The 18,270-nt window shown below is 40.5% G+C and overlaps 1 protein-coding gene and 2 long non-coding RNA genes across 7 annotated transcripts in view; all 3 read left to right on the plus strand.

Annotated features, from left to right (window-relative positions):
- The window catches only part of LOC118368849 (GRB10-interacting GYF protein 1-like), a 31,579-nt gene extending 23,980 nt beyond the window's left edge, over positions 1–7,599 (plus strand). For all 5 annotated transcript variants that reach the window (XM_052497268.1, XM_035753282.2, XM_035753283.2 and 2 more), the window contains 4 exons: positions 6,633–6,796; positions 6,901–6,948; positions 7,037–7,181; positions 7,444–7,599. In XM_052497268.1, coding sequence (XP_052353228.1) covers positions 6,633–6,796; positions 6,901–6,948; positions 7,037–7,181; positions 7,444–7,511 — 425 coding nt within the window. In that variant the 3' untranslated portion in view covers positions 7,512–7,599. The remainder of the gene's footprint in view (positions 1–6,632; positions 6,797–6,900; positions 6,949–7,036; positions 7,182–7,443) is intronic.
- Positions 7,600–7,660: 61 nt separating this feature from the next.
- On the plus strand, positions 7,661–14,123 carry LOC118368852 (uncharacterized). The gene is made up of 2 exons (XR_004822438.2): positions 7,661–11,014; positions 11,202–14,123. It is a non-coding gene; the product is annotated as an uncharacterized LOC118368852 (long non-coding RNA).
- Positions 14,124–15,243: 1,120 nt separating this feature from the next.
- On the plus strand, positions 15,244–18,058 carry LOC118368013 (uncharacterized). The gene is made up of 4 exons (XR_004822250.2): positions 15,244–15,648; positions 15,961–16,034; positions 17,095–17,192; positions 17,971–18,058. It is a non-coding gene; the product is annotated as an uncharacterized LOC118368013 (long non-coding RNA).
- The last annotated feature ends 212 nt before the right edge of the window (positions 18,059–18,270 follow it).

Raw genomic sequence — 18,270 nt, forward strand, 5'->3', positions numbered from 1 at the left:
GTTTTCCCCAAACGCCACGCAGTGCACTTGTTACAAAGTGAAAGTTAACTGTGTTTTTACAGGAGCTGTCCTGTGCTGGAAAAGATTCCAGAATATAGGCTGAAGAGCTCACTGTAGCTCTTAAATGATTTATGGCTTCTCAGTCATCTTGAAAAGAAGAAAAAAATTGTTACACAGTACATTTTCCCTTCGAGAGAAGAAGTGTTCTGTAGCCTATTGTGTTTTTAATGTTTGCCATGATGCAATCATAAGTGTCTTGTGCTATTTTGCATGCAATGTTTATGTAAGTTCTGCATTTCCTCAGTATGTGTAAACTATTGAAAATATCAACGTGACCTAAAAAGTAGGACAACTGTTTTCGTAATTGCTCAACAAATCATTGTAGCCTAATGGAAGGCAGGAATTGAGCTTCAAGTACAATTAAATTATTAAACCAATTAACCTCTCTAGCGTCCCACCTGGCCACGCTAGCGTCCCACCTGGCCAACATCCAGTGAGATTGCAGAGCGCCAAATTCAAATACAGAAATAGTAATTATAAAAATTGAGAAAAGATACAACTATTCTACAAAGGTTTTAAAGATGAACTTCTTGTGAATCCAACCACTGTCAGATTTCAAAAATGCTTTACGGCGAAAGCATACCGTACAATTATTTGAGAACATAGCCCAGCAGACAAATCATTACAAACAGTAGCCAGCCAAGTAGAAGAGTTACTTACACAAGTCAGAAATTGAGATAAAATTAATCACTTACCTTTGATGATCTTCATATGTTTGCACTCAGAAGACATTAATTTATTCAATACATTTTCCTTTTGTTCGATAAAGTCTCTCTTTATATCTGAAAACCTCCGTTTTGTTTGCGTTTCGTTCAGTAATCCACAGGCTCAAACGCAGACACAACGGGCAGACAATAATCCAAATGGTATCCGTAAAGTTCATAGAAACATGTCAAACGATGTTTATATTCAATCCTCATGTTGTTTTTAGCCTAAATAATCGATAATATTTCAACCAGACAACAACATTGTTAATAATATAAAAGGTAAACAAGAAAGGCACTCTCTCGGTCGCGCACATGAAAAAGCTCTGTGACACGGCAGGGTCCACTCATTCCAACTGCTTTTTCTCCCTCATTTTTCAGAATACAAGCCTGAAACAATTTATAGACTGTTGACATCTAGTGGAAGACATATAGGATCTGCAATTTGAGTCCTAAGTCAATGGATACTGTAATCGCATTGAATAGAAAACTACACAAACAAAAAAAATCCTACTTCCTGAATGGATATTTCTCAGGTTTTCGCCTGCCAAATCAGTTATGTTATACGCAGACATTATTTTAACAGTTTTGTAAACTTTAGAGTTTTCTATCCAAATCTACTAATTATATGCATATCCTATCTCCTGAGTAGAAGGCAGTTTAATTTGGGCATGCTTTTCATCCAAAATTCCAAATGCTGCCCCCTACCCTAGAGAAGTTTAAAATAATTGCAATAAATAAACATGAAGAAGCAAGTTAAGAAAGACCTAATATGTTGACCTTCAGGTTATTGGTTAGGCTACAGTGAAATGATAATAATTTTGTCTTCATAGATATATTGAAGTGGCTTAGATGTAGCCCAATGGCTTAATACTAGGTACAGTTGAAGTCAGAAGTTTACATACACTTAGGTTGGAGTCATTAAAACTCATTTTACAATCACACAAACTATAGTTTTGGCAAGTCAGTTAGAACATTTACTTTGCATGACGAAATACATTTTCCCAACAATTGTTTACCGATTTACTTATATTATAATTCCAGTGGGTCAGAAGTTTGCATACACTAAGTTGACTGTGCCTTTAAACAGCTTGGAAAATTACAGAAAATTATAATATGGCTTTAGAAGCTTCTTATAGGCCAATGACATCATTATAGGCCAATGACATCATCCGTGACTTTTTGCTTGACATCATGGGGGAAGACCTCAGGAAAAAAAAATGTGTAGACCTCCACAAGTCTGGTTCTTCCGTGGGAGCAATTTCCAAATGCCTTAAGGTACCACTTTCATCTGTTTAAACAATAGTACACAAGTATAAACACCATGGGACCGCACAGCCGTCATACATCTCAGGAAGGTGACGTGTTCTGTCTCCTTGAGATGAACATACTTTGGTGCGAAAAGTGCAAATCAATTCCAGAATAGCAGCAAATGACCTTGTGAAGATGCTGGAGGAAACCGGTAAAAAGGTATCTATATCCACAGTAAAACGAGTCCTATATCGACATAACCTGAAAGGCAAGGAAGAAGCCACTGCTCCAAAACCTCCATTAAAAAAGCCAGACTACGGTTTGCAACTGCACATGGGGACAAAGATTGTACTTTTTGGAGAAAAGTCCTCTGGTCTGATGAAACAAAAATAGAACTGTTTGACCATAATGACCCTCGTTATGTTTGGAGGAAAAATTGGGAGGCTTGCAAGACAAAGAACACCATCCTAACCGTGATGCACGGGGGTGGCAGCATCAAGTTGTGGGGGTGCTTTGCTGCAGGAGGGACGGGTGCACATCACAAAATAGATGGCATCATGAGGAAATAAAATTATGTGGCTATATTGAAGCAACATCTCAAGATATCAGTCAGTTAAAGCTTGGTCGCAAAGGGGTCTTTCAAATGGACAATGACCCCAAGCATACTTCCAAAGTTGTGGCAAAATGGCTTAAGGACAACAAAGTCAAGGTGTTGGAGTGGCCATCACAGAGCCCTGACCTCAATCCTATAGAAATCTTGTGGACAGAACTGAAAAGGCGTGTGCGGTCAAGGAGGCCTACAAACCTGTCTGTTACACCAGCTCGGCAGGAGGAATGGGTGAAAATTCACCCAACTTATTGTGGGAAGGCTGCCCAAAACGTTTGACCCAAGTTAAACGATTTAAAGGCAATGCTATCGAGTACTAATTTAGTGTATGTAAACTTCTGACCCACTGGGAATGTGATGAAAAAACTATAAGCTGAAATAAATAACTTTCTCTACTATTATTCTGACATTTCACATTCTTAAAATAAAGTGGTGATCATAATTGACCTAAAACAATTTTAATGAGGATTACATGTCAGGAATTGTGAGAACTGAGTTTAAATGTATTTGGGTAAGATATGTGTAAACTTCTGACTTCAACTGTAGGTCTATCGATTGCACAATCCGTACCAGTCAAAGTTTGGACACACCTACTTATTCCAGGGTTTTCCTTTATTTTTACTATTTTCTACATTGTGGTATAATAGTTAAAGACATAAAACTATGAATTAACACGTGGTAACCTAAAATATGTTCAACAAATAAAAATATATTTGATATTTGGGATTCTTCAAAGTCACCCCTTGCCTTGATGACAGCTTTGCACACCCTTGGTATTCTCTAAACCAGCTTCATGAGTTAGTCACCTGGAAAGCATTTCAATTAACAGGTGTGCCTTGTTTAAAAGTTTATTTGTGGAATTTCTTTCCTTCTTAATCCGTTTGAGCCAATCAGAAGTTGTGACAGGGTAGGGTTGGTATACAGAAGATGGACTTGGTCTTTTCCCAAATAGGGCTATGTTATGGCAAGAACAGCTCAAATAAGCAAAGCGAAACGACAGTCTATTTAAAATATATATATATACAGTGCCTTGCGAAACAATTCGGCCCCCTTGAACTTTGCGACCTTTTGCCACATTTCAGGCTTCAAACATAAAGATATAAAACTGTATTTTTTTTGTGAAGAATCAACAACAAGTGGGACACAATCATGAAGTGGAACGACATTTATTGGATATTTCAAACTTTTTTTAACAAATCAAAAACTGAAAAATTGGGCGTGCAAAATTATTTTATTATGGGATTTCTGTTGTTTTGAATTTGGCGCCCTGCAGTTTCACTGGCTGTTGACGAGGTGGGATGCTCGTGACATCGTTGATATATACAGAGAAGAGAGTCGGCCCGAGAATTGAACCCTGTGGTACCCCCACGGAGACTGCCAGAGATCCGGACAATAGGCACTCCAATTTAACACCCTGAACTCCATCTGAGATGTTGTTGGTGTTGTTAGAATTACCAGCTTCAGATTGCAGCCCAAATAAATGTTTCACGGAGTCCAAGTAACAGAAACATCTCAACATCAACTGTTCAGAGGAGAATCAGGAGAACTGCGTGAATCAGGCATTCATGGTCAAATTGCTGCAAAGAAACCACTACTAAAGGACACCAAGATGAAAAGACTTGCTTTAGCCAAGAAATATGAGCAATGGACATTAGACTGGTGGAAATATGTCCTTTGGTCTGATGAGTCCAAAATGTGATATTTTTGGTTCTAACTGCCGTGTCTTAGTGAGACGCAGAGTAGATGAACGGATGCTCTCCGCATGTGTGGTTCCCACCATGGCGCATGGAGGAGGAGGTGTGGGGGTGCTTTGATGGTGACGCTGTCTTATTTCAAATTCAAGGCACACTTTACCTGGATGGCTGCCACAGCATTCTGCAGCAATACGCCATCCCATCTGGTTTGCACTTTGTCCTGTTGAAAAACAAATGATAGAGGGACTATGACCCAACATACCTCCAGGCTGTATAAGTGCTATTTGACCAATAAGTAGCGTGATGGAGTGCTGCATCAGATGACCTGGCCTCCACAATCACCTGACCTCAACCCATTTGAGGTGATTTGGGATGAGTTGGACTACAGAGTGAAGGAAAAGCATCAACAAGTGCTCTGCATATGTGGGAACTCCTTCAAGACTGTTGGAAATTAATTCCTTGTGAAGCTGGTTGAGAGAATGCATTGCTTTCATCAAGGCATGGTGGTAGCCTAGTGGTTAGAGCGTTGGACTAGTAACCGAAAGGTTGCAAGATCGAATTCCCGAGCTGACAAGATACAAATCTGTCGTTCTTCCCCTGAAAAATAAAGAAGCTCTTGAATGAGTAAGGGTATCCAAACTTTTGACTGGTACTGTACATGAAAGTAATGTCAATATTTAGCCTTATCTTCCTATAATATGAATTGGTTCTCGGTTTTTACTTAAAAAAAAAAAAGAAAGGTTTCCTTGCTTCGCTTGTTTATAATATTGCAAACCTTTTAGGCTATTTATGTTGAGAAATATTACATTTTCAGTGGTTACAGAGAGACAAACATTTTCATTCTATGTTTAGCAGATGTTTTCTGTATGTAAAGTGACGCGGCAGGGCAAACGGTTATCTAAAGATACACTTAGCTGTTCTATAAGTGGTCTGAGGAAGGCATTTAGATTACGAGCGATTTCAAGTGTAACATTAATAAAGACTGTTTTGGGAAATGGCTCGGAAATGTAAAGATGCTCTTCCGTCGGTTCTAACAACGGACTCAGCCTTAAGATCAATGTATCCTTTAATTTGTTTCGGCACAGCAAATTTCAGGTCTGCAGGGCACACACTTGAATGTTGTGAAAATTCTGTGCAACTTCTAGCGCACGTTTACTGTGAACACTGAGGCTGTACCTGCTTTAAATGTAGTTTTAACACTGGTCGAGTAGTCTACTGTGGCTATTTGATCATAATGTAGGCCTACCAGAGTGGCCTACCATCAAAAACAATGGAGAAAATGCATCTCATAACATCTTAACATGGAAATAGCTGTTATTTCATTCAGCCTACAGTAGCAGCCAATGTGTGGTGTTTAATGTAGGCCTACATTCCATGAGACTTGTAAAAAAACATGCGGGACTTGACATTCATTTTTTATCCACTTGCCCTTCAGAGGTGACTGAAAATGTTGTTTGATGCAAGAAACCACATTGCAAAATAAAATGCATTATTATTCCAATGCCGTTATTACAGATAGTGAGACAAATTATGCTACCTGTTGCCTATTGGCTACTAAGCTTATTCAAGCCTGTGTCAAAATACAACACTGCCCGTTTAAGACAAAGAAATCTCTTTACCTGACTCTTTTCAAAGATGTCTAGAAATGTACATGTTTTGTGCTCTTGTAGGAAGCAATCACTCCCTCTTACTGATTACAAATTACTTATAACTGGGCTAATAACTCACTAACTAGCAAAGGATATGAACTAAATGTGCACACGTGGCTACAATCACCTCTTGCTTTGATCTCAAAACAAGCCTACCTACTCACGACTGCTCATAGGCCTACTACAGCTCTGATTGGTTATGCCGCACCGGTCTGTGGTGAGCGTGTCAGTGCAACAGAATCCTACTTTGATGCGTTCTGCCTACAACAGAATCTCTTGCGTAGTTAGCTTTTGTTTCGGTATGTTGCATTGAAAGTGGCTTATATTGCCTTAATTCGATCACAATTGCCACAGTGAAGGGAAATGTTGATTGTGTTAACTTACAGGGAAAACTCTAGAAAGTTCAAGTTCGATCTCGTGCTTCTCCATGGGTTGATACTGTGTTTCTCGTCCCGGGAGAGCTGCGCGGGAGTCTCGGGGCTACTGCGCACCCGCACAGAGCTTAGAGGGAACATTGGTTAAGATGTTTTGGGAAACCGGGCCCTTGTCTATAGCCTCTAAGTTTTTTTTCCTCCCATCTTTCCAGATTTGAGGCTTTCCATTCCCTCTCTTCTGTCTGTCTTGTCCCCATGGGCTCTATGCTTATCTTATCACCATGTGTGTCCAGTGTCCACCATCGTGGCGTACCTGAAGGAGGTGGAGTCTCCCTACGAGGTCCATGACTTTATCCGCTCCTACCTGGGAGACACCATGGAAGCCAAAGAGTTCGCCAAGCACTTCCTGGAGCGCCGTGCCAAACAGAAACAGAACCTGCAGCGGCAGCAGCAGCAGGTGCGTGCGCGTGTGTGAGTGTGTGTGTGTGAACTTATAGCTTTGAGGATGCCTTGGTTCATATTATGATCTGCCGTTCGCCCTGTCCTCTCTTCTTCACCCAGCTATCAAAGGAAGTAGCAGGGCTGGCCATGAGCAACTTCCCTCTGCCGGTAAGACTTGTTTCTCACAAGTCTCCCTGCTATGCGTGACACTCACCTTAGTGGATCCCTCATAACTCCTCCTCCTATCTGTCTCCAGGACTCCATGCGGGGAGTGAGCCCCAGCACCCTGCAGTCCATGTTCCAGGCCGCCCAGATGGGGAAGGGAGGGCTGTACGACACCCAGGGGGCCATGAAGAAGAAGAAACAGCCTGTGGTGCTGCACTCTGACCCCAGCATCTTAGGTAGGACTGGTCTCTTCAGCCTATTGACACCTGTTACATAGTGTACTTATTACTTCCTTACATGTACCTGAATATGACCTGTGGCCACCCAACTCATGGAAACTGCATACCTGATGGATGTTCTCATTGGCTGCTGGGAGGCTGTTCATAGCTCTAACTGATTGAACTGCTCTATGCATTCCCACATCCATCTATCTTCCCTCTCCTTTTCCATCCTCCTACTTTTCTCTTTCCCTCCAACTCTCTCCCCTCCTGACTGCAGGGTACTCATACCACAACGCGGGCGAGCGTCTGAGCCTGAATGAGATGGAGATGGTGGAGGATTACTGATCCAGATCTGATCAGCGGCAATAGCTACTACCTGAGGCCTTCTGTCTACTAATCAGACAAATCTGATGACGAATGTGCACTGCTTGAAGGGGGGAGGAGGATGGGAGAGAGAGAGATGAGGATGGGGTAGAAAGAGGGAGGGGAATGGGGAACAGAGAGGAGGAGAGAGGGAGGGGGATGAAGATAATGGCGGGGAGAGAGAGAAGGGGGGAGAACTTGTATGGGGAGAGGGAGGAGAGGATTGTATCTCCCTGCCCTTGAAAAGAGAAAGGCTCCCCTGCTTTCAATCGTTCACTTGAGTAGGGAGCGTGATGTGGTGGGGGAAAGAGGAATGATGGGTATCCCTTGGCACTTATAAGACTAAGCACCTTAAACTGAACTAATGCACTTTATTATTAAGAGGGGATTTGAATAGGGTTTTTGTTGTCAGTGTACGTACGGTGTGTGTATTGAATCTACACAAGATGCTGTACGTATACACGTGGAAATCTGAACTGGAAGGGTAAGGTGTAAGGTTGGTGGGATAGATTCACTGGGAGGGGGAACTCAAAGATAGAGGGGACCTTTTTATTTTGAAACCTTATCAGAAAAACAAATCCTTTCTTGAAAGACAAACACTGTTGTTTTTTTTTACAATACATTTATATGAAAAGTAAAGCTATTACAAAAAAATACATTAAAAAAACTTGAAGATTTGCACTTGTGTTAAAAAAAACTAAGATAAAAAAATAGAAAAACAAATGGGGTTAGAGATTAATATTTCTGTGTGTGTGTGTGTGTGTGTGTGCGCGAGTGTGTGTGCAGACTAGTATGTTTCTAATGTCTGTTATGTTTTCTCCATTGCTTACCAAGATGTTTGAACACATACCAGGCCATTATGTCATTTTGTTCAAATAAGAATTGATGTTTTTTCCATGAGTAGACGTGTCCTCTTGTACAGAGGGACTTTCTTTGTATCTACGTGTGTATGATTGTGTGTGTGACAGAGGGGGCAATGGCACAACACATCCTTTCTCTCACCAGCTCTTCATCCCCAGAGAAACGTAATAGAAATACAGACATTTGTAGAGGAGGATTATGGCTTTGCGCTCCTTCATATGTTGTTAAAGCACCACTTGTTTCTGGGGTGTTTTGGGGTACGGGCTGATGGAGCAGTGCCCCTCCCCGCTGTCTTCTCTCAGCCACTGTGTGTGTGTGTGTGTGTGTGTGTGTGTGTGTGTGTGTGTGTGTGTGTGTGTGTGTGTGTGTGTGTGTGTGTGTGTGTGTGTGTGTGTGTGTGTGTGTGTGTGTGTGTGTGTGTGTGTGTGTGTGCGCATATTTGTGCCTAAGAACTCTGAAAGGGTGAATGGGATGGAGGGAATGTTCAATGGCCATTGAGACATTTACTTTTTGAGTGTGTTATGGTTATGTTAAGCGCTCTGTATAGCCCGTGTATGTCAATCATATATCCTAATATTTCAGGTTTAGTCTGGGGATGATGATTGATTGGAAGGTTAGTCCAGTTTAGTTTTCCTGGGATGTGATCATGTTGCCTTGTCAGTTCTCTTTAACTTGCGTGTGAAAGGTGTGCGGTTTCAGATTCTGCTCAAAACAATTAGCATCACACTGTCCATGTACAGGATGGTGCACAAAATGTTAGCATATTCTTGTTACTTATTCATTGCTATTGTTGATGATGACGTTTCTTTTTTAGGAATATAAATGAAAATACATACATGAATAATCAGTTTAAAATAAGAAAAAGTATTTGGACTGCGATTATGATGAGCACTGCTATTTCTTTTTTTTTTCTTTTTTTTTTATCCCTTTAATTTAGTTTTTGTTGCATTACCGCCATGTGAAGTGCGTTTTGTTATTTCTTTCTTAAGAAAACATTGAATGTATTCCCAAAAAAGTAAAAAAAAAATGTGATACGGGATTTTTTTCCTCCACAAAATGTCTAAAAATGGAATCTAAAAAAAAAACAAAAAATCTAAGATTGAAGAGGCCGGCGAGTTCTTTACTCCTTTTTTTTACACAAAAGAGGAAGAACTTGGGAAGGCTACAGTTGAACACACTGCCTCTGCAATCCTGTTCGTACAAAAACAATATTACTATGAAAAAAATAAAGAAGAGACTCTTTACTATTCCTTACTGGAGTTTTGGTTGTTTACAAAACACGGATTTCTGTGGATGCAGTTTTTTTTTGGTTAGGGTGGATAGTGGGTAAGGGCAGGGTTTTGCAAGTGCGCTTCTGCAAAATGGACATTCAGTGGCCTATGTTGTTTTTGCGGGAAGGAAGAAGGACATCACAATGTGACCCTTTAGTGGATGTGGCTCTTTTGTAACTGACTGATCATCAAGGAGTGCAGGCGAAAAATCAAAGATTGTCTTTTTTTGTCTTTTTTACTGCTTGTATTGTAACTCAAGGACTAAGTGTTTCTGTTCGTGGAGTAGAAAACTTAATCAAAAAGCAGAAACAGCAGAGGAGTTTTTGGTACTTAGGACACAAAGGAAACAACAATATCATCGCTTTAATAGAGAAGTCTCCTGGAGGAAAAATATGGAGTACCTTTTTTTTTTGCTCCTTGAACATGTAAACGAAACAAAGATGGACAAACCCGTGAGGAGTGGTTGAGAATAAAGGAAATGTAAGATTTTGTAAAACCTTACATACAAATGACATTGACCTCAAATCTACCATTGCATTCAATTGGACCGTGTGCAGGCAGAATTATTTTTCCTTTTTTGTTTAAAAGGGGTCTCAGGGTGTGCAGTGGGGGTATTTTAACCCTGCGATGAGGGGAAATTAAAGGATACTAGTATGATCTCTGGGGGACACCCATCATCCCTCATCAACACTCACTGTTGACGAGGGCTGCCCCGACCACTCTCACTATGCACTTTGGTTCATTCAAACTGTGAGATGCCATCACATTTGGGATAGGAGCACAGAAATATTGTAGTACAGAGGGAGGGTTTAACAAGAGATGTAACTTTGACTTGAGTTAATACCGTCTCACTGAAAACAAGATTTTCAAAACAAAAGACAGGAACACGCCTTCTTCCTCCTGTACATAACCATATTTTTCTATTAGGCCTAACTTTAAACAAGATCACTTGGACAAAACTGCAAGGCTTGATATACAACCTAGCAGAATAAGGAAATTCACGAGACATTGATTTACAGAGTGAATAACCCTGTGGTAAATGAATTACCTGGAAATTCTCCAAACTTTGCCAGTAGCCCTGTATGTCTTCAGGGATAGGGAAAGAAAAGACTTAACATGGATGGAGCTGGGGACTGCAGGGACTCCCAAGACTGAATGATGATCGCTGCTGCAGAGCCCAGCCCAGAGTGTTTGACCAACTGGCACCAGCCAATGGAGAAGGCAGGGGAGAGACAGTCAGGCGGATGTATCAGGGGACCTGCTGCCCAGATGCCCCCTCCCCAACCTTCTGTCACCTAGCCACTGCCTGGAGATTGATCACGAGCTGACAGCAAGAAGACAACCATCATATGGGTAAGAGTGTATTTTTATCTATTTAATGTTTATAGTGAATATATGGACTGTGTAATGTTGGGAACTGTCTTTATGAAAATTCTGTTTTCAGTATTGTTTCATTTGGAAATCTTCATTCCTCTCAGTCTCTTGCTCTCGCTCCCTCTCTCCCTGTCTCCCATCATTCTCACTGGCTCTCATTCCACAGGGTCCTCACTGTTCCTAGCTGCCCTCTGCTGGAGAGGAGATGGAGAAGCTCCTCAGCCCTTTCTTCTTCCGCTCCTCCTTTGCACCCCTGGTGGTGAAAGAGCAGGAACCGCATCAGCTGCAGTAGGAGAGGACATGGAACAGTGGAGAAACTGACCACACACACACAGAGCTTTACACGCATGTCCATGCAGCATTCTCAAATACTCTCTTTTCAAGAACCACATTCTTGAAAACCACATTCAAACACACACAAAAGCAGAAAGGCTCAATACCATACACTTGAGTTTTGACTGCTATGTAAATAATATAAAAGTATTTTCTTTTTTTCTGTTCAACATGCCTTAACTGTGGCGATCCGCCTTTGTGTGGCAAACTCGAAAACGTATATTAACAATAAGAGTGAAAGCCAGTTGGAGAACCTGATAAGAACTATAGCATTTGAATAAGGAGGGGGGGGGTGTCAATGTTCTACTTACCGGGATGGCGTTTTATTGGCCAACAATAATGCTGTATGTTACTTTATTTCTGTCCAGCTTCTATGGCAACAAAGTAGAACTGAAGGCAATCCCTGAGGGCGATGATTAAGACTGATGGTTTGCCTTTTTTCAAAGCAAGATTAACTGTTCTGTTATCCAGTTTTAAATGCCCAGACATGTAGCTGAAGATGCAGGCTGAGGAATCTGAAGCCTGTGTATTATGGAGCTGAGCTGACCAGGAAGGGTGTGTTAAATAGATCCATATGTTCCTTTACAGTTCTACACAGTGCCCCACGAAGTCATTTTTTGACCCAATGATTTTTGACAGTTTGAGACTTGATTTGAAAGAAGTGTTTTTATCCTATTGAGGACCACCCATTTAAAATGAATGATATACAGTGACCTCTGTAGTTATTGGGATGTTGAAGCATTTCTTTCTTATTTTGGCTCTGCACTCCACAAGTTTGATTTTAAATCAAACAATTATGAGGTTAAAGCATAGGTTCTCTGCTTTTATTTGAGGGTATTTGTGTACATATTGGTTCCACCATTTAGAAACGACAACACTCTTTATGCATAGTCACCCCTATTTCAAGGGACCAAATGTATTGGGACAAATTCACCTATGTGTATTAAGGTAGTGAAAAGTGAAACATTTGGTCCCATATTCATAGCACGCGATGGTTACATCAGCAATGTGACTCTACAAACTTGTTGGATGCATTTGCTGTTTGTTTTGGTTGATTTCAGATTCATTTGTGCCCAATAGAAATGAATGGTAAATGTGTTGTCATTTGGAATCACTGTTATTGTAAATCAGAATATAAGAATTATGTTTCTAAACAGTTCTACATTAATGTGAATGCTACCAATATTACAGATAATCCTGAATGAGTCATGAATAATGATGAGTGAGGTCATACCCCCAAGACATGCTCACCAATACAATAACAGGAGGTTAGCATTTTTGGGAGGTATGATATTTGTGCGTTTTTTTTTACTTTCTCACTCATCATTATTCACAATTCATTCAGAATGATCGGTATTCATGGTAGCATCCACATTCATGAAGTGTTTGTAAACATTCTTATTAACAATAAAAAGTGATTCTAAAATGGCCCAACACATTTACCATGAATTTCTTTTGGGCACAAAGTAATTTGAAACACAACCAAAACAAACAGCAAATGCATCCAACTAATTTGTTTAGTCACAAGCTTGATGTAGCCATTGTGTGCTATGAATATGGGACCAAATATTTCACTTTTTACTACTTTAATACACACACAAGTGAATTTGTCCCAATACTTTTGGGACGATGTATAAAAAGTGTTGTCATTTGTAAATGGCGAAACCAATATGTACTCAAATGCCCTCAAATAAAATCGGAGAATGTATAGTTTAACCTCGTAGTAATTGTTCGATTTCAAATCCAAACTTTTGGAGTATAGAGCCATAAGAACAAACAATGCTTCACTGTTCCAATAATGAGAGGGCACTATCTCTTCTTGGTGGTCCTCTGAGTAGATTATCTTTGTGGATTGTCTATTTGACACTTTGATTACTGACCATTGTACAGATTATGTCCTCTTATATTAGAAGCATCTTACTAACGTTATTGAATGTCTGTGTATGTTACTTGTATGTATGCCATCTATGCAGTTGATCATGGGTTTGTCTGTCTCTTTAATAGAAACCAGGTTTTCAATGGAGAAGCTCAATTCTTCCCCTGTCAGTCAGGTTGAATGGATTAATTGTTTTGTAAGTGTTTTCCAACTGCTTTGGTTGGTCAAACAAATGAATATTAACTTTGAGAGATGAGACCCTCTACTATATATATATATATGATAGTTTTGATCAGTTGATATATTAGTTAATGCAACTGGAGGAATATCTAAAATGTCACTGAAGTATTTTATGAATACTGTGGATTTTGACTTCAATCTTTCAACTCCATCCGTGCGTAATAAGAATGCCCTCCATAAACTGGTTTGCAGTGAACTGTTAATATGTAGCTATCTCTAAATTATTATTCTCTTGAGTAATATTTGGGTGTTTCATTTTTTAAAAGTTGGCGTTGTAATTGTTGGTCACCTGTTCTGTCAGTGGGTCTGTTCTGTCTTTCTGTTAATCATTGAAGTTCAAAGTGATTGATGTTTTGGCACTGTGATGCCCATGGGTGAGATTGCCATGCCTTTGATGTATGAATGAATTCCATAAAAATGTATGATTCATTAACAAACCGATTTTGATCAAATTATATCCATTTTCTTTTTCACCCAAATGGTCGGCTCAGTTCCATCGCTTAAACGTTTTGAATATTTTAGAGATAAGTAACATAAAAACAAATGCATTCAGAAAAATAACCTAAAAAGTGTAAATAGTTTGGGTTTTGTTGGTTTGACGAGAACAAAAAAATATTAAATAAAATGCATTTAACAATGGATTTGACTGACTGTTTCTGCTATGTTTCTGTTCTTACTATCAATTGTTATTCATTTTACTCAAACTCATAAAATGGAACATGCCTAACTATACTGAACAAAAATATAAATGCAACATGTAACAATTCCAAAGATTTTACTGAGTTACAGTTCATAGTGTGGCAGCCCAGGGGAGTCAGAGGTGAAACTCACAAAATAAGATGGCGGGAGACCGTTTTGAGGTGCTCAAACAAAAGTTGTTCTTTAAGGTTGGGAGGAATACAACTGAAAGGCCTCTCGGGTAACGGGTGGGTCACTTGGTGTCCGGTGTGGCAGCTCCTCGGACCGCCAAGGGTAATGAACAACAAAAGAGAGAGAGCGATGATTTCGGTCTTTCAATACTTAAAATATATAAAAAATATATGCCATTTAGCAGACGCTTTTATCCAAAGCGACTTACAGTCATGTGTGCATACATTCTACGTATGGGTGGTCCCGGGGATCGAACCCACTACCCTGGCGTTACAAGCGCCATGCTCTACCAACTGAGCTACAGAAGGACCACCTACTTGTTCTCAACTTGCGCCGGGTGGTGTGCTGCCCGGGAATGGGTCCGCTTCCTTTCGGGGGACGAAAGGGAAGTGAGAGAGACAGGGGAGTCAAACATTGCCTAGTATCTTCTTTGGCGTCTGATCGAGGTGCTTATCATACTCACTCCGGTTCTTCTGAAGTCTAGGCGTACCCTCTGCCTGTCTGCCCGAGTGACTACACCTCTACTTATACTCATTTGGTGGGACCAATTCCAGGTGCCAATTGGTTGCAGCACCTGGACTGAGTAGTACTTGTGTTGACTCAACAGCCCCAGTTGGTGACTGTCCATGGTGCTGACTCACCTTGGCTCTCTAGCCCTCGAGCTGACCAAGGCCCTACTTTCTTTGCAGCTCCCTGCTGGCCCCCTGTTTAGGGATCAGATTGGTTTCATTTTTTTTTTACAGAAAAGTTGGTTATTGAATACATTTTTTGGTCGTTTTTTGGGAGTTTGTTCCGTTTTTTGGGAATCCTGTTTCCATCCGGCACACTGAATGGTGGGATGCACATTAAATTGTCCAATCGGCAATATACCATAGAAAACGAACAACAACATGAACATCCTAGTTTGGAGGAGTGGGGGCATTTAATAACCCGTACAGCTGTCAATCTTTCATGGCGGCCTCCTGTGTTTACAAATTCGCAGCATGACTTGATTTCGTGACTGCTGCTATATAACTCCAGTGTACGGCTACGTTGTAAGCAGACTTCTAGTCATTCGAAGAACAGTGATTACTTTGTCCCCGTGCAAGCTAGCAGTGGCCACATCAGCCATTATGGAATGGCACATTGCTTGAACAACAAATGAACTGATGGTCTGACACTGCCATTCCAAAATTGCTGCGGTGACTACTGCTAGCTAGCATGAGGATGAAAAGGACAGCATTTCAATCTTGAAGTATCAGTGTGGTAAAGGTAGAAGTTGGAGTACAGTGGCATATCCCATCCCTGCATCTAGGTACGTTTTCTGACCAATATGTTGCGCCAACGCCATAGTGTCTTCACGTAACCATGATTGCCTTCCGATCCCAGTGCAGCACAGTGTAAACAAGCGTAATAGTTGGGTTGCTATCTTATGGAAAGTTACCTAACTAATTGCTGAACTAGCCATCATTTAAGCAGCCCGTCATTGAATAATGTAATTTTGTTGGTGGGCTGGTGTGCTTTATCATTGGTGCTATTGCTACCATGATGTGTTTTATTGTACGTGTATCATATGCGTTTTGTCTTATTCTCATTCAAATTCTCCTCCAATCTTTCTACCCTCCAGTGTCCCGTGGGTGCTGTGATGAACCCACTCTACCACAAAGTCCATGGTGGTCTTCCAATGCCTTGCAAAGAAGGGTACTTATTGGTCGATGGGTAGAAAAATATATTTTTAAAGCAGACATCGAATATCCCTTTGAGCCTGGTGAAGTTATCAATTACACTTTGGATGGTGTATCAATACACCCAGTCACTAAAAAGATACAGGCATCCTTCCTAACTCAGTTGCTGGAGAGGAAGGAAACCGCTCAGGGATTTCACCATGAGGCCAATGGTGACTTTAGAACAGTTACAGAGTTGAATGGCTGTGATAGGAGAGAACTGAGGATGGATCAACAACATTGTAGTTACTCCACAATACTAACCTAAATGAAAAAGGAAGCCTGTACAGATTAAAATAATTCCAAAATATATATCCTGTTTGTAATAAGGCACTAAAGTACAACTGCACAAAATGTGGCAAAAACCAACTCTATGTCCTGAATACAAAGTGTTATGTTTGGAGTAAATCAAACAACACATCAATTAGTACCACTCTTCATATTTTCAAGCATGGTGGTGTCTGCATCATGTTATGGGTATATGGGTATGCTTGTCATCGGCAAGGACTAGGGAGTTTTTTTTTAGGATGGAAATAAATGGAATAGAGCTAAGCACAGGCAAAATCCTAGAGGAAAACCTGATTATCTGCTTTCCAACAGACACTGGGAGACAAATTCACCTTTCAGCAGGACAATGACCTAAAACACAAGGCCAAATATACACTGGAGTTTCTTACCAAGACGACATTGAATGTTCAGGGGCCTGGTTACAGTTGACTTAAATCTATGGCTGTCTTGACAGAGCTTGATTTTTTTTTTTATAAGAATTGTGTACAAATATTGTACAATCCAGGTGTGCGACTTACCCAGAAAGACTCACTGCTGTAATCGTTGGCAAAGGTGATTTTGACATGTATAGACTCAGAGGTGTGAATACTTATGTAAATCTGATTTTTCAGTGTTTTATTTCCTATAAATGAGCAAAAATGTATATTTGTTTGCTTTAGCCATGTTTTAATCCAGAGTCTGATACACAACAAAATGTGGAATAAATCAAGGGGTATGAATAGATTCTGAAGGCCCTTTAATTCTCCCAGGGCCCCCAGACGGCTCGTGCATCCTGACCAACGTGCTGCGTGTCTGCAACCTCCCCCCAGAGATCTACAGCTACAACTGGAACCTGCTCACGGAGATGGTGAGGGCGCCACTAACTCACCACATCACTGATCTTCACTCCTGGTTAGTGCTGAGAGATTAGTGCTTTTTGAGGTCGGTTTCCATTTCGCTTTCAATCATAAAATTAAAAAAACAAACATTAAATTCATTATAAAATGATGATATTAAAATGAATTTAGAGCTTTTTAATGGAAACATATTAAACATTCAATTGCCAAAACTTTGAAAATATTCCATTGTCTCTGTCAGGTCCACATTGGGTAGACATCAATAGAGAAATGGTTAAAATAGTATAATGTTTCAGTTGTGCATGTTCGTTTTTATTTGAGAACTTTGTTATTTTTCATTCCTTAGTCATCATCTCATCTCTGCTCAGGTAGTAGCAGTCAGCCAGCCAAACCATCTAACGTTGTCTCTGTGCTTCCCATCCTGTACTGTCTTTAGTCATTCTATTTAGCTAGACCAGCCTGCCTAAGTAGGCTGCAGAGCTGTCTGACAAAGTCATTTGAATAATTCTTCAGAGTAGATACCCTGCATACCTTGAACTGTTTCTATCCTTCCTGTTGTTATGTTGTGTACATTCCTCGCTCATTGCAGTCTATTCGGTCTTTGTGTATCTAACCTAACGTAGCAGGCGTAAAAGTATATCTGTATATCTGCAGAACAAATGGGTGTTATGGTCATTGTAGTTAATTACCATGTTTCTGGCCTGAACGAGCAACATAAGCTGTCCTATCCTGTATAGGCCTAGATAGAGGACTTGACCCCCCCTCGCTAATGTTCTCCCTGCCCTACAGAGTCCACTGTTGAAGATGGCAGAGGGGGATACCATCTATGACTACTGCTGGTATCCCAAGATGAGTCCTCTGGATCCAAACTCCTGCTTGTGAGTTCAGCAGCCATCCTCTGCCGCTACCACCACTCATATCATAGATATGCCCCTCAGCATTTGCTTATAAAGGGATGTTTTATTGTCACATACTGTACATCGGATAGGTACAGTGAAATGTGTCGTTTTACAGGATCAGCCATTTACATTACATTTACATTTAAGTCATTTAGCAGACGCTCTTATCCAGAGCGACTTACAAATTGGT

This window comes from Oncorhynchus keta, chromosome 35 (assembly GCF_023373465.1).
Source record: "Oncorhynchus keta strain PuntledgeMale-10-30-2019 chromosome 35, Oket_V2, whole genome shotgun sequence".
NCBI classification, from domain to species: Eukaryota; Metazoa; Chordata; class Actinopteri; order Salmoniformes; family Salmonidae; genus Oncorhynchus; species Oncorhynchus keta.